Consider the following 25,073-nt stretch of genomic DNA (forward strand, 5'->3'; position numbering starts at 1 on the left):
CTTCACTAGAGACAGTTACAATTGTGAAGCAACAAACCTGACGCTTGTGAAAGTGTCATGGGTGTGACAAAAGCCAGGAAAAACAGATTTAATGTAGAAGCTCCATGTTCATATGACACTGAATTATTCCTGTTTCATCTGAGGGCACAGTGCCATAATCCAGATTTTTCTGGTATTTTAAATTAAAGGCTGAGCACACAGAAGGGCATTCAGAGTCAAGCATAGAGAAGTGCTGAAAAACAACTGGCCACCAGTAAAGATAAGAACAAATACCTCAAACTTTGATCTGCCAGGTTGGCCAGGGAGAACATTCTGATGCTGAGTAGAAGAAAATAAAATCAATTCTCCATGCAGCTTGTGAAATGGCAATAAAATCCTGTGTTTACAGAGCACTGAAGGAAAAGCAAAGCCAAGTGCCACCTGCTAGATTTTAATTTCCATTTATCAGATCCCACGTGGAAGATAATGTCATTTGTGGCTAGTTCTGCCTCCCTCATGAAACCAGAGATTTTTTTGGCCCTCAGGGGCCAGTAGGAGATTTCTGCTTTCTTTTAGATGTCACAATAGAATCGGCTCCGTGCAGCTCAACGGTGTCATCTCTCCAGAAGGGCTCAGAATGGGTTTGTTGACTTCCTTCAGCAGGTGCATCCCTGAATCAACTCCTACTGCTCCACAGAATGCCCTTAATTTGGTATAAAGAGCTAGATGTTGCTATCACTTAAATCTGAAGACTGTCAGCACTGCAATAATCAGACGTTTATCTTACGCTGCCGTTTGGAGGGAATTCCAAATACAAAGAAACTCAGCAGGCAGTCCATGGACTCGCCCCAGCCCCTTCCTGAAAAGAAGAAAGAACCTTATGGGAGGAAGAGAAAGAGACACATAATTCATCTTGGAGATACCAGAGGTTTTTCCTGTTGAGTGGCTCCGGTTTTGCCCGGGAGCAGCTCCGGGGTCCCGTCACCCGTCGGTCACTTTTTACTGTAGCAGGAACCCCCAAACAATCAGTTTCTTCCCTTGTGACAGTAACCCAGGGAACAAATCTATGATGACACTGGTACATGCATTCGTGAACTTCGTGGCCTTGTAGGTCACTGGACAAATCTCTCTAAACTGAACTGTTGACAGTTCTTTGCAGGGTTCCCCACAGGAAACCCAAGGTTAATTGACCATTCTTTCAAACCATGAAATGCTTTTGAAAATGTTAGTTTTAAGTCTCGGAGCCTAAAAGCTGATGAAACAGCGTGTCCGTACTGGGGTGTCTTCTAATTACTGAAATGAAGAGTTATGGGCAGGGGAGGTGCAGAAATGGTTTAATTAGACTTGTGTGTTGTGGAAGCATGAAACAATATTCACTACATTGTGATATTGTTCAGAGCAGAGATGCTGAGGGAGCAGGAACCTGCCAGAGAAGCTGTTCATAAAAGAACTGACGACTTCTTGATTATGTTAATTTGATGATGGCCTTATTAAGAGAAGGATCTTAGAGCCTTAGAAAAATATGCACATTCTTCTCTTTGCCCATGTGGTCGGTCCCACTGACTCCAAAGGAATGAGCAGTGCTGGCTCCTGCAGGATCCTTCCACCTGGGAAGTCGTAGTTATGCAAGTCCTTAGACCAGGAATCACCTAACACGTGAATGACTGGCAGGAAAGTGAATTTGCTTTATGAGGGATGATATATGTGTATAACTAGTTATATATTCAACTAAGATTCACAGAAGCCAGGAAGAAAATGGAAATCAATATTCTTGTCATGAATTCTGAAAGGTCTTTATCACACTGAATTTGGACTTTACACTTCCAAGTATTACCCTGACACCCTATGAGTGTCATTGTTTATTTGAGATAAAATATGCCTGTGTATACACTGAAAATATGGCAGAAATAGAAGCAAAGAAAAAATTGTGTGGCTTTTTTAAGGCTTTCCTCCAGCAACCTTGAGGAATGTTTTATTTTAGTGTCTCTAGTCCTGGTTAATAAACCCGATGTGATCAAGGAGATTCGAGTTCTGCAAATAATAATTAGAATACTAAGAACAAGAATTTCCCCAAGTACTTCTGTAATTAGTCAACATTCATTGCTTCTGCAACAAAAAAGTTGTATATTCACCTGAAGCTGAAAACAATTGGCTCTAAAATCTCCTTTTTTTTTCTTTCCTCACTTTTCATCTGCAAACAGGAGAACTTTTATGCGAGCACACATGTAGATAAAAGCATTCACTGCCATTATCTGCATGATGCAATCCATGGGAATCTGCTGACAAAGTGAGGAATATTAATTGAGGAAAAACTCATTACTATGGTGAAGAAATAGGTGAGACCTACACAAGATTCTCTGTACAGTTCTTCAGCTGTAAATAAACCATGGACTACAAAAGAGCAATAAAGAGATCAAAAGTGACAATTTTCTGTGTTCTGTGACTCAAGTTGCCTCTTTCAATGACAAGCTAGATTATAAAATATATCCATCGGCCAATAGCATATTGATTTCCCTCCATATTTGAAAAAAATTATCACTTCCAAAGAACTTATTTATTTCACCCCCAAAATGCAAAATAAAAGCATTAATACTGTGCTGATATAGTAAAAGGATTTGTTCTCATTTCATTGTCGAAATTTAGGACATTTAAATTAATAATGAAATTAATAATTAGGCCATTAAAAATTCAGGGGGACAATAAGTTTTTATTCCAACCTTCTTCCCCTTCCTGTCTTAAGGGAATATTGTCTCCTGCACATGCTGCTCCTAATTGTCACACACAGCACAATATCTACGGAAAACAGGATGGTTCAAGGAAGGAATTTTGGCTTCAATCCCAATTTTTCTAATTTCTACAATCTTGTACTAAGCCCTGTATTTGAAAAAGTAATTATTTGGCTGGAGGCTATGTGAAAATACACTAAAACTACATTTCTCAGAGATCACTTTCTCATTAATGACATTATGAGGGTTGAAATCTCCTGACAGCCTGTGACAAAAACAATTCTGTTGGACATTTGAAGTGGTGGAAAACACACCAGCCAACCAGAATTCTCCTGTCACAACACTTCCTTCATATTATTGCATATAATAACTGCACTGCACAATTATATCATCCATAAACTGTGTTTTGCCCCAAAACAGACAAATATCAAGGCAAAATATTCTTGTTTTTCACTCACAAAGATAAAACTGTGCTAAGCTTAGGGTGGCTAAATTATAAATATATTGTGAGGTTCTGTGTGCCTTGGTGTGTTGGTTTGGGGGCTCTGCCAGCTCTTAAAGCACAGACAGTTCTGGCTCTGCAAGATTTCTGTTACGGGGGGAATTAGGAGCCACAGGTCAAGTTTTCCAGGCATTTGGCAAATCACAGAAGGGTTTGGGTTGGAAGGGACCTAAAGCTCATCCAGTGCCAGCCCCTGCCATGGGCAGGGACACCTTCCACTATCCCAGGTTGCTCCAAGCCCCATCCAACCTGGCTTTGGACATTCCAGAGACTGGGCACTGTACTCACACACCTGAATTCCCACAAGGAACACGCAGCACGATGGATTTTGTTCCTAAGTGTGAACAATTTCACCTTAAAGTCAGTGAGGAGGTCAGATGGCAGTTTTAACTTCAACATCATCATCTTCATGAAGATGAAGATTCATTTCTTCCAGGCCAGACTTTCAGTACTTCCCAGCAAGCAGGACAATTGTGTCCCTGTGGAATACAGAACAGCAGGCACTGTTTTAGGAACAGGGCAGTGAGGGAAGCTGCCAGACTGCAAAAGGAGTCACCATTTGTTGGTGTTTGCTGCCTAAAGAAGCAATAAAACAAAACAACAACAAGAAAAAATAAGAAAAGTCGTAATTGCCTTAGGAAGTAAAAAAGGGATTTTAAAGGGAGTAAAAGCAGGTTTCCCTTTGTTTGTGCCACATTTTCAACAGTTTAAAATGCAGTTTCCCTGCCCAAAGCAGGCACTGGGACCTCCGGTGTGTTTTCCTCACCTTCTCCGTGGGGAAGGGCTTTTTGTCCGTTACATCCATGCATGTAATCAGTGCCTGTGCCTTTTGTCCCTCTCAGAGCCACCATCTGTGTGCTCCCGAGTGGCCAGACAGGGCTGAGCCCCCAGCCCGGTGGGATTAATCTGCAATTTCACACCAAATGATTTTTAAGTATAATTTGTTACGATACAGTATCCTGGAATAAAACAAACGGTCGGGGCTTTTCCAAGGGGATAAAAGGGGGAAGCTTGTAAAGTTTCCTGGGTTTCAAATGGCTTGGCCAGAATTCACTTGCACATTGGTTTCATTCCGATATGAATGCCCTGGGAAAAGAGCCCGTGGGGAACTGAAATAGCTGCTTTTTATTTCTGAGGGAGAGAAAGCAACCCCAGATTTGGGCAATGGGGGGGGTGAAGTACAACATGATTCCCATCTTCATCAGGGACTGAGAATCTGCGGGATGAAGTTGCAGTTTAAAGTGTAAATAGAATATTTTGTAAGGAGGGCACTGAAGGGCTGAATTGTAAAGGCACTGGGTAAATAAAGGAGGAGCTAAAGAATCCTCTCTTTCACATCAAACAAAGCTGGCTTGAAGTGTGCAAGAAAATTCTTCCTTTTTACAGGGCACTAAATGCTTTAAAATCACCACATTTCACCAAGCAGAAGGTACTGATCTGAGTTCACATCATTATTTTCTCCACCTGTTTTAGGTCCTCAGGCAAAAAAGGATGAAAAGTATGATCAGATAAAAAGCCGAGTGAGGAGTAGGAAGATTGAAGTGAGGACACACCAATGTCCCTTCCCAGAAAAAGATGATGAGTAAACATGAAGCTGCTTTTCAGCCATTCTGGGTTCACCACAGACACCAGTCCCAGTCCAAACTGGTCGGAGGTGGGGTAAATATTTTGATTTTGCAGCCTGGCTACACAGAGGTTACCAAAGTCTTCACAGAGTTCTCATAAATCTCTGCTTTTGAGGGTTCCTCAACTCTTCTTTGCTTGTTTTTTTTCACTTGTCTCCTAAAGCAAACTGGAGAGCTTGGAAAATAAACCAAGTTTGTTTTATGATGACCTCAGCTGGCAGCAAAATGAATTCAATTACTACAGTTTAAATGAAAGTCTATAGAAATTCACAATATTTTTGTAGAAATTCACACACAAGAAAATGATTGTCTTTACAAAGCAAATCCCTATTTTACCTGTGTGGTTTTATTGTGTTATTTATTTACTACAAACCAGTTACTCCAAAGAAAGGAAGAAACTAATTGCTGAACATTATGTTATTTTAAAGGCTACATGTGATTTTACACATCACCAAATAAATTCGACAAAAATTGGATGAATAGAAGTACCTAAAACACATTTCTCTGCTAATATTCACCGTAAAAATTACTTCAGTTGCGGCAGGTGAACTTGCCCTATTCCTTAACTTAAATAAGACTATAAATAAAAACAGCAATTGTCCATATCTTGGGTTCTCTCATTTTAAAATTCACATAAAGGAACCCAGTTATTGTATATTAGAAGATAAAACACACTGATATTCCTTTCCTGCACAGTATAATGTCTCCAGAATAACAGTAACTGCTGAGAAAACACCTAAAACAAGGAAAAATTGGCTGGATTCCAATCTCTGGAAATCCAGTCATCAGTTTGCAGTTTACCTGAATTCAAACTCTGAGCTGATGTGACACAGAGCGCTTGGCTCTGAGCATCCTGGGCTGGTGGAAGGTGTCCCTGCCCACGGCAGGTGGGATGAAAGGAGCTTTAAGGTCCTTCCCACCCAAATCATTCTATGAATTTCTCAGAGCAATGTCATATCCCATTCCGAGTGCCTCCAAGGGCAGGGACTCACCACCCCCCTGTGCCCCGTTGCAATGTTGGACCTCATTGTGAAAATGTTCTTTGTAACAATTAACTGGAATTTTCCTTGTTGCAACTTGCCATGTCCTCTTCCAAGTGTTTGGAGAACTAAACCCTTAATCCCTCCCCATTCCAGTTTAAGCTCCCTCCGTGAGCCAACGAGGCAGGAGCCACCCTTTCTCCTCACCTGGTCTGATGTGGCCCTTCCAAGCAGGAGGTATGCAAATCACCTGGAGAAATGAATCCTGCATGGAATGTTCTGCTACAGGAAACCAGTCAGGCGAAAAGCTCCACACAATGGCCTGAACAGGCTCCAAGGAAGGCTGAAAGAAATGGTGTGTTTTATCCTCACCCTTCCTGCAAATATCCAGCTCCAGGAATGCATTTTTTAAAATGGTTTTTAAGATATAAGGTAAGGATATAATGACTGTAAGATGACATTTTAATAACTCTGTAATTAAGGGAACACTTGCAACTGTGCAAACTCTGTGCCTTGGGCTCTGGCAGTACTGAGACTTTTCCTCTTATTTTGGTTCTCCAGATGTGCCTGGTATAGGCCTTGATGTATAGAAATATTGATTAATCTGCACTTCTATCAACAGCAATTAACAGAGAGAGATTTGATGCTCATCAAAGTGAACAGATTCTCATTAAGAGCAGAAAAAGAAAGATCTCTGTCTTCACATTTCCTCCACTCCATACTCTGTGGTAAAACTGTGAAGCACAAGGAAATACATTTATCATTAATCTTCTGGGGTTTCATCGTGCAAGGATACTGGAAGTATTTCCACATTTAAGCTTTGCTATGCAGAGCCCAAATGACCTGGTGTCATCAGTGACCTCAAACTGCTTCTACATAAAAGCCATTTTCCTAACAAGGGAGGCTGGTCCCTGTTTTGATGCCCAACAACCCTTTCTGTGAAGAAATTCCTCCTGATGTCCAACCCAAACCTCTCCTGGTCAGGGAGTTTAGAGAGCCAGAAGGTCTCCCTGAGCCTCCTTTTCTTCAGGCTGAGCCCCCCAGCTCCCTCAGCTGCTCCTGGGGCACCAGACCCTTCCCCAGCTCCGTTCCCTTCCCTGGACACACTGACAGACATCCCCAATGTCTGTCCTGTCATGAGGGGCCCAGGACTGCCCCCAGGATTTGAGGTGCTTCACCAGTGCTGAATACAGGGGGACTATTTGTTTATTTTATGTATAAATGTAGTTAAATAAAGGTGCCCACATTTACCAGACCCCTCAGTTTCCAACCTGGGTCCCTCCCTCCCACTCACATCCCCAGGGCTGGCTGGGCTCTGTGGGTGCCTTCCAGGGGCAGGACCGTGTCCCCTCCACCTCTGCCCACCCTTGGTGGGGCAACTGCCCCTTGCCCCATGGCTGCAGGTCCATGGGGAGCCACCTTCATAGAATCATGGAATCACACAGTGGTTTGGGTTGGAAGCGACTTAAAGTGGAAACCCTGCCACGGGCAGGGACACCTTCCACTATCCCAGCTTGCTCCAAGCTCCGTCCAACCGGCCTTGGACATTTCCAGGGATGGGGCAGCTACAGCTTCTCTGGGCAACCTGTGCTGGTGCCTCACCACCCTCACAGTGCCAGCGCTGCGGCAGCAGAACGGGAGGTGCAGCCTCCCGGGCTCTCCCGGCTCCCTTCCCGCTGCGGCGGCTCCCGGGCTCTTCCCGCGGCCATCCCGGAGCGAGACCGGCGGCGGGAGGGGAGAAGCGCGTCCGGGCGCTGCCTCCGCTCCGCTCCCGCGGCGCCGAGCGGGGCTGCGGCCACCGGGCACCGGGCAAAGGGCCCAGGGTACCGGGCAGCAGGCTCCGGGCTCCGGGCACCGGCCTCCGGGAACCGGACACAGGGTAGCGGGCACTGGGCGCCGAGCACCGGGCTCCGCACACCGGGCACAGAGCACCGGGCACCGCGAAACGGGCACCGGGCAACGGCCACCGCGTTCGGCCATCGGGCAGCGCCCACCGCGCACCGGCCCCCCCGAGCCGCCCCCCCTCCCCTCCCGCCCGGTGCCCGTTTGAGCCGGTGGGTCCCTCCCCCTCGTCCCTCCGCAAAGTTGCCCGGAGTTGGGTTAGTTGGGTTTTTTCCCGTTTATTTGCCCTGCTCCCCCTCGACACGCCCGCCCACCCCATCCCACCCCACCGCGGCCCCTCCCGGGCCGTGCGGGGGCGGTGCGGGAGCGGCGGGCGCGGGGCCGGCCCTGCCCGCGCTGCCCCGGCGCTGACCCCGGGCCGGGCCGCGCATGCTCGGGCTGGACAGCTCCGGAGAGGGAAATTTAAACCGGGGCCGGAGCGCGGCCCCGCCGGGCCCGAGATCAGACCCCGCCGGGCCCCAGATCAGACCCCGCCGGGCCCCCCGCCCGCAGGTTCGTGCAGCAGCGGCAGCGCCCGGCCCGGGGCGCGGGGGGTCGGCGCGGCGCGGCGGGGAGGGGGAACATCGGGCTCTCTCCATCTCCGGGCAGCGGGGCTGGGATCACCCGGGATCTTTCCATCGCCGGGCAGCGGGATGGGGTTCTCCCGGGGTCGCTCCATCCCGCGGGCAGCGGGGTTGAAGAGCCACGGGATCCTCCTCCATCCCTGGGGCAGCGGGGCTGAGTCCCCTGGGCTCCCCCTCTACCCCCAGGGCAGTAGGGCTGAGATCACCCGGGCTCTTTCTATCCCCGGGCAGCGGGATGGGGTTGTCCGGGATCGCTCCACCCTCGGGTCAGTGAGGCTGGGAAACCCCGGGTTCCCCCTCCATGTCCGGGGCAGTGGTGACGGGGACCCCCGGCTCACTCCATCCCTGGGACAGCGGGGTTGGAGATCCCCCGGGATCCCCCTCCGTTCCTGGAGCAGCGGGGCTGGGGTCCCGCTGTTTCCCTCGTTCCTGGGGCAACGGGGCTGGGGTTCACCCGGGCTCCCGCCTCATTCCCGGAGCATAGGGGCTGGGAAACCCCGGCTCACCCCATCCCTGGGGCAGCGGGACTAGGGAACACCGGACTCTCTCCATCCCCAGGCAGCGGGGCTGGGATTCTCCCGGGATCGCTCCATCGCCGGGGCAGCGGGGCCGGGGTTCCCCAGTTCACCCCATCGCCGGGGCGCGCCGGAACCGCTGCAGCTCCCGCAGCTCGGGCTTCCAAAACGCGGCGGCGGCGGATGCTGCCTGGGGGATAAGAGCGGTCCCGAGGCGGGAGCGCTCCCTGCTCCCGGTGCTCCCGGGACCCACAGCCCCTGCCCGTGGCTGTCCCTCCCTCGGCGGTCCCGCTCTGAGCCGGGATTATCCCCCGTGAGATGTTCTCCTGCCTTTCCCAGTACCACCAGTGCACGTGGCGGTGCCGGTCCCCGGCCGGGCCGTGCCCCGGTGCCTCCCGCCGCTGCTGAAGTGCTGGATAGCTACTGCTGCTGACCCTGCCTGCTGCTGCCCAAGGAGATGATAGAGAGTGATATCCCGGCCATAATGTCAGGAATCATTAGGAACTCAGGGCAAAACCACCACCCTTCCCAGGAGTACAGGTGAGGCACTTCTCCGTTTCCAAAGTGACCCCTGCACTGTCACATCCTGCTAACCCCTGTTGTTTCCTCCTTATTTCCCCAAAAAAATCCCTTTAGCATGTAGAAATCCATTTTTCTTCTTCTTAAAAATTATCTCATTATTTCTCCACTCAAAATAAGATTTCTAAGCTGATGACTGGTTACAATGCATTCCTTATGTAAAAGCATTTCTGTTTGAAAGATTCACAATGTGGTACAGTGGGCAGAGTGGGATTCAGATGGAGGTTGGACTTGACAATCTTGGAGGTCTTTTCCAACCTTCTGTAATTCTATGATTCTCTGATTTTGATACCAACCTATATTTGATATACACACCTCCAAAGGAGGTGCTGAAGGAGGGCCGCCTTAAAAGGAGGGCTGACCTTCCTTTAAAACTCTTTCTCCTGCACAAGCGTTGCCAGAGAAGGATATTCTTGTTAAATAATAATTATTGAAAAGTTCCGTTTCAGATCACTTTTTGCATTGTTATGGAGCAGCCGTGGAGAGCCTCAATAAGTGCAATAGGCACTAGAAGAGATTTTAATTAAAACAAGTACTTGTGTAGCCCTCCAAAGCACTGATATGTCAAAGGTCTTTTAATAGTGGTGGGAACAAACCTGGATTTGCCAAGAGCCTTTGATAATTTAATTTACCTTTGCCACTAGGCTTCCATTTATCATTTAAAAAGTATTGTTAGGAGTCACAGGAGAGTTCTGCATGAGTTACAGAGCCCTGGGTTATGTTAGGTTACATCTTGTCACATGATGCAAAGCTCCAAGAAATACAGAAATACAGGACACGATCCAGGGGAAAAAAATAAAAAGAAATTAATTTCTTGCTTTAAAATAAAGAGTGAGAGACTCTCTCCTCCCAGCCTTGGGGGTTTGTACCCATTTCTCGGGTGCAGGTATTTTTCTCTCAGCCTCCCTCTATTCAAAATGCAAACGCTGCAGCGCAGCCTCTTGCAGCTCAACAAGTGATTTGTTATAGTCCCTGGAGCCTCTGTGGAAAAAGGTTTGTGGAGCTGTTTTGCTGTTTACGGAGGCACTGTTTGCTCTGGGCATTTTTCTTGGCTACGTAAATATTTGTAAAGAAATTATTCAGGATTTAATGAAGGGTGTGGATGAGAGGGGCTGGTGGGGACTTGGATTTAAGTCTGCATCTTCAGTGCCCTGCAGAACTCACCACCTTAACAAAGACCCTTTTTATAGGGAGAACTATTTCAGTCATAGCCGCAGAAAAATCTGTCTTTTTGGGGGAGAAAGATAGAATTTTTCTTACTACAGTAAAGGAATTGCAATTTTCTTTTACTCACAAATCAACTGCTTTTAAAAACTGCTTTGTGAAACATTTGGAACTCACAGATCCCAGTTGTCTAAAGTTTTTAACCCACTTGTGGTTTCTTTAATACGGCTTTAAAATAAATTATTTGACCTCGTTTAATAGTGGCCAATTCTGATAAAAATGCATAAAATCTGCACTGCACCATAAATGCAGAGCAGTATTTGTCCTACTTCATGAGAAAACACTTTGGATTATGTAAAAGCAAATCTTTTAGACTGAATGATTTTAAGCAAAGAATAGACCTGTCAAATTCTATCAGCTCTGTTTACTCTCCTGCTGTCACCACAGTCCGGGGCTGGAACCCACAGTCCCGAGTTCTCCATGGGGGAGCATCAAGGCTCCACAAAATGGGGACTGGCCTCCAATTAGCGAGTGGGAGGCTGGGGCTGTGCTGAGAATACTCTTCTGTCTCACTTGGAATCTTTCAATGGGACAGTTGGACTCGGGGGAGCCCCGGCTTTTCCTGCGAGTGCCGGAGGAAACGCGGGAGAGGGAGGGGACCAAACCCTAAACACCCCCAGTCTGCAGCAGCTTCTGCTTCCAGTTGGAAACTGTGGGATTTAAAATTTTTTTTTTTAGGATAAATGAGATTAAAAAGTCTGTGATTTTAGCAGATCTTTGAATTCTGTGCATCCAAAGTGTCCATAGTAAATTTGAAGTAGCTCAGAGTAGTGATGAGACTTAAACTGCTTTCGGCCGCTGAGCAGAGTCCTGGGAGTGTTTGCACCACAGTGAAATGATTTTAGGCAAATATCTCCTCTGCTAGTGCAGCTGTGGGATATAAAACAGCACAGGGATGATTTTTCCAGGGCCATCGTATCTTCTCTGCTGCCTGTTTTTATAGCACTGTCACTGCCTGGCTGCCAGTGCAAAGTAATTCTTTATACTGGCAAATGCCTCTCTTACTTTCCTGCAGAAAATACCCCCACGTTCAGTATTTCCATCATCACAGTAGTGACAAATACTTCTAATGATTCTGTTTTATTCCCATTCAGGGAGTAAAAGTAGAGAATTGTAGCACACTGGAATTTTTTAACCCTTAACACTTTTTCCTTGTTAATAATAATTTAACATGTTTTAGTGTCAATATTTCAATTTTAAATCAAAAGTTTTACTCCAAGTTTACTGTGCAGTGGTGGCTCGTGGTTGTTTCTGCACAGAGCTGTGTAAATTATAGGAGCCAATTCAAGGCTGTTCTCAGGGTCTTCCATGGGCTGCTCTCTGGGAATCCAGGTTCTCCAGCTCCTGAACACTGCAGTATTTGGGCAATATTTTTAACTGAAATCTGGAAGCTATAATTCTGATTTTAAAATGTGATTTAATATAAATGACCAGAATGAGAGAAATAAAAGATGTGCTGTGGGGGTGCAAGCGCAGAGTGAGGTTTAATATGCAGAGCTTGAGCGACAGAAGCCCCAGGCGGGCCTGGACTAAGGCTGAAAAACACTCACAAACCAAAGTTCTCCCCCATGGAAAGGCTCAGTGTCATCCTAAATCAACATTTTCAAATGCAGCAAATATTTCTCTGGGCCCATCCCACTCCCAGCTAGGTACAGTTGTGTGTGGTTTATCACATACTATATAATAAATTCATGACATGAAACCCAGGCCATTAGAAGGGAGACAAGGAGTATTTTGCCTTGGATCATTTGGCATATGTGGAAACCCAAATTTAAGGAATGAAATCATCAGTCTATAAAAATGTGGTGTCTATATTTTGAAAGAAATACCCAAAATGTTTAATACTATTTGAAGAAATAACATTACTTAGGATGTGAAGCCAGCCCTGGACCAACCAGATAAACTAATTTCATGTTTTGCAGCTCAATATTTTGTGGAAGGACCACGTTTCTATTTTTTATGTTATTATGTATTTCCAGTTGACAGAAGCCTTATGTAGCATTTTTAAGGACTTGCAATGCACTTTTTACACATTAAACAGGAATTAAGTTTTAAATAGATATATTTTTGATCAAAAGGTGTTAATCAATCATTAATAATATGACATATTAGTAGACTATATTGTCCTTCATTTTAATTGTCTCTTTGGTTTTTAAATAATTGGTCTCTATTCATTAGCTCATTAGATAGTCTGATAAATTTTTGTTGTAATTACTTTATTCTTGCATAGTTTAGTGTAAAATCAGATTAAGAGGCATAGATGTATGAACACGGGGCTGCTATATCCCAAAAATTCCAGAAGTGCCACATTCCAGTGATGGAAAAGGTGGCAAATTTTATCTTTATGGCACACAGAGCACATTTGAGCTCTGCTAAGGGGTTCTCTCACAGCTGCTTTTGCACTTTGGCTTCTGGGGAGCAAGTTTTACCTTCAGGCTATGGAGGGATGGTGGGAGGGATGTGGGTGGATGGATGGATGGACAGGTGGATGGATGGACAGGTGGATGGCATCTGGGAGTGTGCACAGAGGACACAGCTGTACACCAAAGGTTACAAATGTATAACTAACCCCTCCATAACTGTTCCTGAAGAAAACATCACTGTCCATTGCTGTGACACCCCGGGTGTCTGGCAGGGAGTGAGATAATGGCTCGATGTGTTGCAGGAATTTCATCCCAGTTGTGGCTTCATTTTTTCAGAAAAATGTGAGAAACCTCCAAGGAATCAGTCCAAGTGGATTGATTTAAGTGGATTAGTGCAAGTTTCCTCTGCAGCTCTGAAATGTGCTAATCTGGAGGAATAAAAATTGGGGCTTTGCTTCTCAAATTGTCCTGTGGGGAGGCAGAGCTGGGAAGGGCTGGTGGGACCCAGCACAGCTCAGGTTCCTTTGCCCCCAGTGAGGCCAGAATGATTTCATCTCATACCTCTGAAATGGAGCTTGTCCTCATGTTCAAAACAGGGGAAGAGAAAGGAATTTGGACTTTTCCAGCATTTTAGAGGCTCACTGCATGCATTTCAAGATCTCCTATGCACCTCAGCAGAGCTGCTGCATCACCGGGGCAGTGAGTAATTGAGATGGTTCTTACCACACTGCACAGCAACAGGTAGTGTAATTTATATTCCCTTTACACTGGAGTAAACAACAAGGTTCCAGTGCTAATAGGCAGCAAAGTTCAAGGAAAAAGTATCTTCCCAGGTAGACAACCCTCCTGGAATGAATGTAAAACATTCCTGTAGCACCTGGTACTTCAGCACATTTTTACAGCAAAGAGAAGCTTGTTTTGACATTAGTCACAGGTTTGGGGTTTGGTTTGTTTAGTTTGGGTTTTTTTAAACAAACAGATTTCAGAGGCAGATCCTACTTTGGCAAATCCCAACCTGGGGGTGGTTAAAGCACAGCAGGGAGTGAGTGGTTGGGAGTTTAGTGGTGCCATTTCTCCAAACTTCCTCTTGGGCTTAAGGAAATCACAGAGGTCACTTGTAATTCACTTTCCCTTCATCCAAATGGTGTAATCAGGGTTGTGAAACACGGAGCTGAGATGCATAAAAGGCTCCAGGGGCACAGCTGTACCTGCTCTGTTGCTGCTCAGTGCCTTTGCAGGAGGGTTTTGGAGAATTCTCTTCTGAATCATGGTGCAAGAGAAGAACAGCAACACCTGACAGGTTAATCACATTACTTGCTTTTTCCTCACTAGTTTTGGTTCCGATAATCCAAAGTCTCTTGAGTTGTAGGTGAGGAGGGACTTTCTGTTTGTCTCTGGAAAGCTGTTTAATTTCTGTTTTTACTTCCAGCAAGGCCAGAAATAAGGATCTTGAAGAAGGGCGGGCTGGTGGTTTGGGACTGGATGTGTGTTGTGCCTTCAGAGAGGAATGGCAGGCCAAAGGCAGACGTGGGACCTGCTGCTGAAGCAGGAGAGGAGCTGGTGCAGAAACAGGGAGAGGGCAGGTGGTTTTGAGGATGGAAAAAAGAACCTGGGGTGAGGCAAAGCAGCTGGAAGAGAGGAAGGTAAATGGAGGAGAGCAGATGGAGTGAGAAGCAAAGGGAGGTGGCAAAGCTGACTCCTTAAAAAAAATGGAGAACATTTCTCACCTGGACATAACTCAAGAGTCAAAACCCAAATATTTTCCTTGTCTTACGTATGAGAAATCTCTGTGCTTGTTCTGAGGGCCTTGCATGATCCCAGACAAAGGAAAACAGCTTCTCATCACCACTTCCAGAAGAGGTTTTCTCAGAACTCTTCCTGCCCAGTTGTCACTCACTGGATAAACCACAGCAAACAGTAATTAAGAATCTATTGCCTCAGTTGCTCCTGATTGTTGAACTGTTGTATTGCCCAAGCACAGGCAAAGAGCTCAGTGCTGGAAATGAGAATAAAAAATGGCTGTTGAGTGAGAGACAGACAACTCAAAACTGTGGATGAAGTTGAATATGCCAAATGCAGCCTCAGTGTTTTGGGCTGACTTTGTTTAGAACGGAGGTGATGATGAGTTGCCACCACACTCTTGGTTGTTGAGGGGATGGTCCTTTTAGTCTCCAGTGAGCAGTTCACCCTCCCACGGAATTTGCAATGTGGAAGTGGATAGTTCACCTGACAGGGGTTTCTGTGGTGATGAACCAACTCAGATCCAGCTCCCTGGAACAGCTCAGTCTGAGGAAAGGTGGGGAAGTCAGACTCACAAGTACAGACTCACACTCAGCTCTGATGTTGATTCAGATTCCTGCAAGGTCAGGCCATGAATGACTTTAATTCCGTTTATCCAGCTGTTGTGCCAGTAGGATGCACTTGATGGGGGAGAAAAAAGGTAAAGATACCTTTAGGTGCCTGTAACTGAGGATTTTGTGCTGCTGAAGCTCTGGGGAACTTTGCCAGGTGTGCAACCAGTGCAGGAGCCCAATCTCTCTGTGACAGCAGGCAGGAAGGGTCACATCTGGAAGGGGGTTTCATTGCAAAGGATATTGTTCCTCATCCAACATTACCCATACGAGATAAATATTTTGGGCACATAATTCTAGAGCAGACAGCAAAAACTATGACTACCACAGAGCATTTCTGTGTCACACCCCCCACTCTCCAGGCCCTTTTCACAGGAATATCCATGGATCAGTATCCTTGGATTCACAGAGAACAGGGAATTGAATCCTCAGCACCCTGTGGATTCTCATCAGTGCAGGTGCCTTTCTAGGACAGAAGCAGGAGGGGGTTTTCTGCAGAGAGCTGAAAGCAGAGGGGGAAAAGTAGAGTTGCAGAATTTCGCCACACCTTTAAAAACAACATCGTGTTTGCAACACATTTGTGGGACTGTAACCTCCCCTCCAGAGGGGTTTGGTAGGTCCGTGGCTGTTCCAGGAGCCCCATTCCCCGGGAATGCATCGGGGACGGCTCAGAATCGTGAATTAATTACAGCCCATCGCTATTTATCTCATTTACATGCCCTGAAAGGCCGTGGCTGCTTTACCACAGTGCCCCATTGTGCCAGGGGCTGTGAGCACCCGGCCAGAGGCAGGAGCTCTGACTCCTGGAGTTTATTCTCCCGGAGTTTACCCTCCAACCTGAGGTTAAAAGGGTGGTAGAGGTGAACAGAAGCAAAGCACACACGGTATTCCGATATGTACCCGTGGATCTGTAGGTGTCTTGGCACAGGGAATTTTTCCAGGCTGGAAAGATTGAACCCTACAATATTCCTGTTGGGTATTCCAGTGCTCTGCTCTCTTTTTTTGCAGTTAATTAGCATTTTTCACCAAAAGCACGACACACATTGAGTCTGTGTCCTGGGAGATAAGCTGGTTTATGCTGCGGAATATCTGGGCTTTTAAAACACTTCATATGGGAATATTTTAAAAGCTTCACCTTCTTTAAGATATGTGAAAATTCAATATTGGTGTTCAAGACAGCCTGAAGAATAATCCTTAAATGTGAAATCATAGAATCATCAAATCATGGAATCACGGAGTCACAGAATGATTTGAGTTCAAAGGGACTTTAAAGACCATCCAGTTCCAACCCCCTGCTAGGGGACCCTGCAGGGATGTCATGCAATATTTTATATTCTAATTACATATACTTTTTCCCATTATTAATTGAAAGTTATTCTGATAACTAGCAAATCCATTAAAAAAAAAGTGTAAGTGAACAACCAGAGGCGGTTTTAAAAAAACCTGTAAACTCAAATGCAAACAACTGTGATGTGTTCAGAGGGGAAAGGGAAGGGAAGAGAACGAGGGAAGGGAAGAGAACGAGAGAAGGGAAGATCCTTGACTTGGAAAAAGAGACACTTGTCTAGGTATTATATATTTCTGCATCTTTGTATCTGCATAAAATAGAACCTAGTGACTGTGATACTAACTTTTATTGATATCCACAAGGATATTGGATCCACAGGGTTTGTGTGAGAGGACGGTGAGGATGCTGGTGCTCAGGGGCAAGTGGGACAGTGGTAATTCCAGCTCCCCATGACATCCAGCCGATCCAGGGGTATTTCTCCTGCTCGGAAGAGCCCCGCGCTGGTGCATCCAGGGTGAGGGCGAGGAGAAGCCTTTGTTTTCCAGCATCCAGCCGGGGCTGAGCCCCCCGGGACAGGAGGAGTGCGCGGTGGGCGCTGACCCCGGACCTGCTGCGGCTCTGCCGTGCCCGGGAGCCCCGGCAGGGCCCGGGTGCCAGATGGCAGCGGGGGGGAGTTGTGTGTCCGCCGTCACTCGGGCAGATTAATGGGAAGTTTGGAAAAAGGAGGAGGGGGGGTGGGGGGAAACAATTAAGCAAGAATCCCCAAAACAATGGGGGCCACGTGCCACGGGCAGCGGTCGTTGGGCGCACAATGGGTTATCGGCTCCCCTTGAATGCGCCCAACTGTTGCAAACGACATGAGCCTGCCCAGTTTTCAAATCATTTAATGCTCTTGTTTTCTTCCAATCCAGCCAATCTCCGCCAGCACAGCCGTCACCTGATGGTCTTTTTCTGGATTTAAGTCCCAGGCCTCACAAAATAACTGAACAGCGTAACCATGGCAATGCTAATTATTGCCCGATAACTACAGTAGGAGAAAGAAACGGGGCAGGCTGGCAGAGAGATTGGAAGATGGGGTTTTTGGCTAGGGTTTGAGGTTTTGGCTCCTGGTCCTGTGTTGATTTTTTCCCTCTTTTCAAAATGTTTTTACAAACAAATCACATTCTGCTTTTACAAACAAATCACATTCTGCTTTAAAGATCTCCCAGATAACAGTTTAGGGAGCTTTGATAGGTATTTCTGGAATTCCTGACTAGAGGAGCTGAAAGCTCCAGGGCAGGCAGGCACTGAAGTTCTGCCTTGTTCTTTTAAGCTGATTTAGAGTCGTGTAAAACATAAAAGATGCTTCAGCAAGAGACCAGATTTATTTAAGGCTTCTGCAGCATCGTTTGGCAACAAACACAGATCAGCACCATGCAGCTGTTTAATACGCTCTGAGAGCTCTTTAAAGCCTTGGTTTTGAAAGCAAAATCAACTACAGCCAACTAAATTGTGTTATTCTGAAAGATAAAGATGTTTCCCTGAATGTGAATCCCTTTGTATTTACTCTGGGTGTCTAATGACAACTTCCTGACATGTCCTAATTACTGCTTTGCTCCTCGAGGTACCAATGACTCCTATAATACTGTTCCACACAAATAAATTAATTTAGTCTTTCACTTGCAATAGTTCTTTTAGTGACTTTAACGGGAGTTTGGACCACATAGGAATTTTTGAGTACTGTAAATGTGTCCCAATATACCCCTTTTGTACCACGGGCTCTACCAGAAGCAAAGCAAAACAGGTGAGGTGGAGGGTGCAGAATATGGCAAAACCAGAGCTTTAAACCAAAAGCAGCCTGTCATTGCTGTGCCTTGGGTTTGCTGCCAAAGGCATTCTGGCAGTTATGGGGTGTTCAGTCACATCCCCTTCATTCTGGGCCTTTAGGATGCCAAAAACTGCCTCAAAATTTTTTGTTGAGTGTCAATTACTTCATGTATCTGAATGGAAGAGATCACCAGTTCATTCTACAAAGTTCTGTAATGCAGCAGCTCTGCTGATCCATCCCTACTGATGGGATGCAGCAGCTGGGTAAATCCCAGGACCTGGCCACAAAAGTCCTTCCAAGGCTGGTTGGCTACTGGATTTCAGGGATAATACGAAATTATCAGTTTAAAATTCCTGACAGATTTCAGCTACATCAAAGCCAAACAAATGCAAATTTCTGACAAATGTGACAATAACAAATCAGCTTTAGGCTTGCTTCCAACCAGTTTCTCTCTGGGTTCCTGGGCCTTCTTCCCCTATAAATAACCCATGGGAAGTTTTCTTCACCAAAATGTTTCCAACTGTACAAAGGAACACGGGATCAGGTGAAGGGCGTCAGTAACCAGCTGGGAAACCAGCCTGATGCGTTTTCCCACTGACCCACATGAGCTGTGGCATCCCAGCCATCTCCCCCCTTTCCAGGGGCAGTGCAGCACCATCCCTGCTCCCAATAACCTTCCCTGCTGCTCTGCAGGCTCTTGGCTTCCGACCCATCCCAGCTGAGCGAGGATGAGCTCCCTGGGGACCTACAGTCCCTGTCCTGGCTGACGTCTGTGGATGTGCCCAGGTTACAGCAGATGGCCAGTGGGAGGATGGATTTCTGCCTTGGGGCCCAGAATGCCATGCTCCAGCAGCCAGGTAACGTTGGGATTGGGAATAATTGCTCCTTAACACCACAACCTGCCCCTGCCTCTCTCTCACCCCACAGACTCCCTCAGTTGATTCCTTTTAAGTGCTTTACATTTTGCTTCCTGCCCAAGGACCTGAAGTCTGTGGGCTTCTCATAAGGACACTGATGATCCCCTTCCTTCTTTCCAAGAGGTAAAGCCCCAGCACTGACAGCAGATCCCTGGATCCCATGGGAATTTCTGCTCAGTGCAGTTGCTGGTGCCTTGTTGGGTGAACTCAAGCCAAGGTATTTCAGACTTGGGGTTTAGAGGTTTTCAACAGCTTTGGAATTAGGTAATTAGTGCTTCTGCCTTGTTTCAACACAGATAAAACCAAGAGCACTTGATTTACCTCACCCCTCTTTGCTTCATGCAGATTTACAGCCTGAGTTCACTGAACTCCTTTCTTTCCTTTGTGAACATCCTTTAGGTAAACACTCTTGTTCCCTGCAGCATCATCCCACCTGCCTTGGAGCACAAATCCTCCTGGAGGAAAGACAGTGCTGAATATATTGTTTTTCTTTTGTAAGACACAGTGTCTGTAACCTCTCCATGGACTGTTACACAGCTGACACCTTTCACTCCCTGCGTAACGAGTTTTAGAAGCAGCTGATGTGACCTTTGCAAGCTGTGAAATGCTCTGGGTTCTGTGGGGATGGAAAGGCAGAGAGGTGTGATTATCCACTCCAGAGCCTGGCTGTATTCAACTGCATCCATTAAACATCAGTGTCAGCTCTCTCTCCTGAAGTACTTCCATGTGAACATTCCTTGCCTTCGCTCTCTCCACACAGGTCCTGTGACAAACACCCTGCACTCGACAGGAGCTCCTGGAGCAATGATCCATGTCCAGGCCAGCCTTCCCCAGGGAATCCTGGGCCTCAATTCTATTTCAACACATGGACCAAATGTAAGAGCAGGCCTTGATGGCCCATTATTGCCCCACCTCTTAGGAAAAGGTGCTGGGAATCCAGGGGTGCCACGACTGGTGTGTCTCTCTCAGCAGATGAGCCCCTACGCCGTGGGTGGGCAACTGTCTCCTGGTTTACAAACGCAGCAACAACTCTTTCCTCCTCCTCCTCCTCCTCCTCCTCACTCCCAGCAGGTGTTTGCCCTGGCCCAGAACACCCAACAGGTACTGCCATGTGTGTCTTGTCTGTCCTGAAGTACCTGCCAAGACAATTTCTAGAACTATTTAAAAAAACCCACAATAAAATATCCCTGAACCTACATACTCACAGTCATTTTGCATCCAACATTTCCCTTCTTTTCCTCCTGCACACAGTGTAACCCAGCAGGAATCTACAACACATCCTATGGGACACAGCCACACTATTCCCAGCCACGCCTGGCTCCTCACTCTGCCCAGGAACTGCATCCAAAGCATTATCCCAAGCCTATCTATTCATACAGGTGAGTGGAGAGCAGGGATGGCTGTAACACTGCAGGGGTGGTGCCACGGGAGCGTTTGATTCCTTTTGAGGGAACAAGAATCCCATCACCCACCCAGGAGTTCTGTGGGAGCTGCCCCTCCAGGTGTGAACAAGCAAACTAGTTCTGGATATCAGCATAAGGGTGGAGTAATAGCAAGAGGAGTAAATCTGAGGATCACAGGGTGACTTCTGAGCCCTTGAGAACAGAAATCCCAGGATCATCAGCTGTTTGTGATTCGAGAGGTGGGTCCAAGGTTGCTAGGCGAGGAGAAGGCCTGGAGTGGCAGGACAAGGGACAATGGCTTTAAACTGAGAGAAGATTTAGATGAGATGTTAGGAAGAAATTGTTCCCTGTGAGGGTGGTGAGGCCCTGGCACAGGTTGCCCAGAGAAGCTGTGGCTGCCCCATCCCTGGAAATATCCAAGGCTGGTTGGACGGGGCTTGGAGCAACCTGGGCTAGTGGAAGGTGTCCCTGCCCATGGTAGGAGAATGGAATGAAATGAGCTTTAAGGTCCTTCCAACCCAACTCATTCCATGATGGCTCAGTTCTTCCCTGTCTTTCCCTGTCCCAGCTGTTTGATCGCGATGGCTCTGAAGAACAGCAAGACCGGGAGCCTCCCCGTGAGCGAGATCTACAGCTTCATGAAGGAGCACTTCCCCTACTTCAAGGTACCTGTGCAGCCCCAGGGGGGGAAGTGCAGCATCCCAAATCCATGGCTGGTTAGTCTAACACCCCCTGCACTTTCAGACAGCCCCGGATGGCTGGAAGAACTCCGTGCGCCACAACCTGTCCCTGAACAAGTGCTTTGAGAAGGTGGAGAACAAGCTGAGCGGCACCTCCCGCAAAGGGTGTCTGTGGGCCCTCAACCCCGCCAAGATCGACAAGATGGAGGAGGAGATGCAGAAGTGGAAGAGGAAGGACTTGGCTGCCATTCACAGGAGCATGGCCAACCCAGGTAGGGCTTTTATCTCCCTGCCTCATCCCAAACATCCACGGCCTCCCCTGAGGGTCCCACTGCCTCCAGTGTTACTGATTATAGTGTCACATTTTCCTGTCTGTTCTTCTGCAAAACCCTCCCTTTATTAAGCCTTTCTCACTCTTATTTATAAAGAAACCTGGTTTCTTTCAGGAGCTCAGTGTTGACAAAATCAGCTGGAGTTTTTTGCTGCAAAATCAGTAACATACAATCAGTGATAAATTAGTTTTATTTGTTTACAAGCTAAAGGGCCACTGAAACTGTCAGGAATCACTTTTATGAGTCCTTTTTAAGAGACAAGCAGAATTCAGTGTCCCTGTGAGCAGGGGACCTACTGAGGGCATCTAGTTCTGCACCTGAGGGTGAGCTGCCATTGGGGCAGTTTGGTTGCTCTGTGTAAGTCTAGTGATCATTCCTTTAGCTCAGTCAGGGGTAACCGTGGGAGTGGACTTGGGTAAGGGCTGAGGGTGAGGAAGTAGATGGCCCTTCTTTGCTCCTTGCACAGTCTCAGCCTGTGCTGTGTCTCATCTGGTGACAGACACTGCCAGGTCAGTTTTATGGCAGAAATGTGTGGAACCTGTGAAACACTTTGGCCCATCCCTGCTTCAACAAATGGGTTAAACTGTCTTTTTTCCTCCTTGGGAATGGGCATTGCCTGTGCAGAGGAGCTGGACAAGCTGATCACCGACAGACCTGAGAGCTGCAGGCGGCCCAGCAAGCAGGCAGAGCCCGAGGTGCCCCCCCTGAGCCACATGGCCACAGCCCAGGGCCGGATCCCCGTGTCCCAGCTCCAACCTCAGCCCATCATGACGCTGTCCCTGCAGTCCCTGCCCCTGCACCACCAGCTCCAGACCCAGGCTCGCATCACCCCAAACTCTCCTGCCCCCGCGCAGACACCTCCCCTGCACACCCTGCCTGACATGAGCCACAGCCCCCTGCCCCACCACCCCCTGGGACGGGCCCCTCCAGAATTCCCCAACGTGCCGGCGGACATGAGCACGGAGGTGGACGCCCTGGATCCCAGCATCATGGACTTTGCACTGCAAGGTAAGGGACAGGGCCCAGGGGAGGGCAGGGAGGGGGTTCTGTGGCTGGGTAGTCACTGAACATCCAGCCAGGGTCCTCTGGGGTGGGGTGGGACTGAGCTGATAACTGGTGCTGGGTGTTGGTCCCTGTCGTGTGACTTCCTTGGCTTTCCAGGATGGATTTTGTCCCTGTGCCAGGTAGGACAGCAAACCCCTTTTCTGGCTCCAGAGCAGGCACTGCAGCAGATGTCAGCAGGGATGTGGGACACCACATCTCACTGCCCACGGGAAACCAGGGCTGTGCTTGTGCCTTGGTGTTCCCCTTGTGTGCAAGGAGAACTTCCCTGGCTTATGGCAATGCCTGGTGTGGTCCCTGGGCATGTGGTTAGCTCAGGTAAATAGGTGCTGCTTGGAAAGGTCTGGAACCAGAGGATTTGTGGGGAACAGACACACTTGCTGCCCTTGCCCCATACTGGTAGCAGCCTTGGCAGTGGGTGAAGCCCTTTAGTTACCCTTGAAGAGGGTGACCTACACACAGCTCCCAGGGGTGTCGGATGTGCTGCTGTGATCAGGATTTAATCCTTTCCAGGTAACATCTGGGAGGAGATGAAGGATGAGAGCTTCAGCCTGGACACCCTGGGTGCCTTCAGCACGTCCCCTCTGCACCTCTCCGACTGCGACCTGGGCACCCCTGGCCTCACACCCGTGTCCAGCAGCAGCGACCGCTCCTTCCCAGACCTGCAGGTCACCGGCCTTTACACCACCTACACCACCCTGGACAACGTGGCAGCTGCTCAGTACATGACCCCCCAAGGCAACAAACCCATCCCTCTGCTCTGAGCTTTGCACCCTTCCACAGATCCCAACACCTGGAAGCAATGAGAGCTCCTCCTGCAGACACTTGGGATGTGTCGGCTACTTACAGCGTGAGAGGCCAAAATAAATCAGACTGTGACTGGTAGAACCACTGTGGCAACCCTGAGGAAAGGGTGCAGATACTTGTGTTGGGGGGCTGGTCAGCTCTCCAGAAGGACCTGGAAGGCATCAGGCAGCAGGAACTTTCACTGGAATGGAAGTGAGCTTAAAGTAACCCAGTTAAGAGAAATACATTTAATCTCCCCCGTGATCTGGTGGAGCTGGTTGGTCACCACCTTCACAAAAGCCAACAGAGTCAATGGGCTGGTCAGCACCGAGGTGGAGCCCAAGATGGTTCATCATGCACCTGGTGAATCATTTTCTCTTAATTTGCCAAATCCCTGTTGCTGTTGAACAAAGACCTCACCCAGTCCCTGGAAATGTTTGCACCACTAACACTTTTCTGACTTAACTGTTGTTAATTTATTGTTCTGAGGTAGGAAAAAAGGAGCAAAAATACTAAAGAAGAAAACTCAACCCCATAGCAGACAACTGCTGTATCTAGATTTAAAAAACAAAGTCCTCACCCCTGAGGGAAGTGGTACTACTGAACTATTAAACTGGCTAGAAGATTTTAGGAATTATGCCTATTTTTAGGATTTTTAAAAGAAATAGATTTGTTTATAGTCTTGTGTATTGTGCTTCTGTCTATTCTTGTGCTAGGCAGTATTACTATTTGTAAATTTATTTATATTTATTGTCATGAAGAGAAAAGAAATTATTGAGCACTGTTCAAGTTTTATAATGCTGCAGTACCCTGGTTTACAGCCACTAAATTATTCAGCATCAAAAATACAACCAGCTCATCACAGTCTTTACACTGCATTTCTTTAATAAGCACTTTTGATACTGTGAAACTCCTTTTTTAAAAAAATTCAGAGACCAAATATTGTCACTGTACCATTCATAATAGTCTGTCTTTCCTAATTAACTAAGAAAAACTGATTCTAATGTAGCTTTTTTAAAAACTTTCAAACCCTGCTTTGTTCTTGCTAACGTACACTGCAAAAATGTGATGAAACATCTGAAAGTAAGTTGGGATTTAGCATTTAGTCCACTTATACCTCTGTGACCACAGTGATATTTATATGTCTGGTTTTGTCTGTTCCTGTGCATTAATAGAATTTTCCAGGGTCATATCCAGGTGCTCACAGGCTCCTCTCTCCCACCCCCATCCATGGATTAAACCTGGAGGGTGCAGGATGCTGGAGTGAGCCAGTGGGCATCTTTTTTCTTGGAAGTCCCTTCTGTGAAGATCAGGGGATAGAAAACAACTGTGCCTGTATCCTCCCAGCATATCCGTCCGTGGAAACCTCTTCCCAAGGGCAGGATGCTCCACGTCATAATTTATTGCTCAAGGACAATGTGATTGATGATCATTTGCTGTGACTGGCGTCATCTATGATGTCTGTGTTTTTTAAATAAATATTTCTTAG

At 47.2% G+C, this 25,073-nt stretch overlaps 1 protein-coding gene and 1 long non-coding RNA gene across 8 annotated transcripts; one reads left to right on the forward strand and one right to left on the reverse strand.

The window, feature by feature from the left end:
* Positions 1-399: 399 nt before the first annotated feature.
* On the reverse strand, positions 400-6,786 carry LOC113970633. 2 transcript variants are annotated; one of them, XR_003535240.1, is made up of 4 exons: positions 6,020-6,786; positions 3,562-3,686; positions 767-838; positions 400-682 (listed from the first exon to the last, which is right to left on the reverse strand). It is a non-coding gene; the product is annotated as an uncharacterized LOC113970633 (long non-coding RNA). The 2 variants fall into 2 exon arrangements; XR_003535241.1 differs by lacking the exon at positions 3,562-3,686.
* Positions 6,787-7,818: 1,032 nt separating this feature from the next.
* FOXN4 (forkhead box N4) lies at positions 7,819-24,327 on the forward strand. 6 transcript variants are annotated; one of them, XM_027689328.1, is made up of 10 exons: positions 7,821-8,206; positions 9,132-9,332; positions 19,098-19,261; positions 20,082-20,197; positions 20,291-20,422; positions 20,573-20,700; positions 21,293-21,389; positions 21,469-21,676; positions 22,361-22,744; positions 23,312-24,327. In XM_027689328.1, the coding sequence occupies exons 2-10, from the start codon at positions 9,250-9,252 to the stop codon at positions 23,560-23,562; spliced, it is 1,563 nt and encodes a 520-aa protein (XP_027545129.1). In that variant the 5' UTR covers positions 7,821-8,206; positions 9,132-9,249; the 3' UTR covers positions 23,563-24,327. The 6 variants fall into 6 exon arrangements, with proteins under 6 accessions (XP_027545133.1, XP_027545129.1, XP_027545132.1 ...); XM_027689331.1 differs by having other exon boundaries at positions 20,294-20,422; XM_027689329.1 differs by having other exon boundaries at positions 7,851-7,911.
* The last annotated feature ends 746 nt before the right edge of the window (positions 24,328-25,073 follow it).

Source organism: Neopelma chrysocephalum, unplaced genomic scaffold, assembly GCF_003984885.1.
Source record: "Neopelma chrysocephalum unplaced genomic scaffold, ASM398488v2 Primary Assembly neopelma1_77, whole genome shotgun sequence".
Classification (NCBI taxonomy): Eukaryota; Metazoa; Chordata; class Aves; order Passeriformes; family Pipridae; genus Neopelma; species Neopelma chrysocephalum.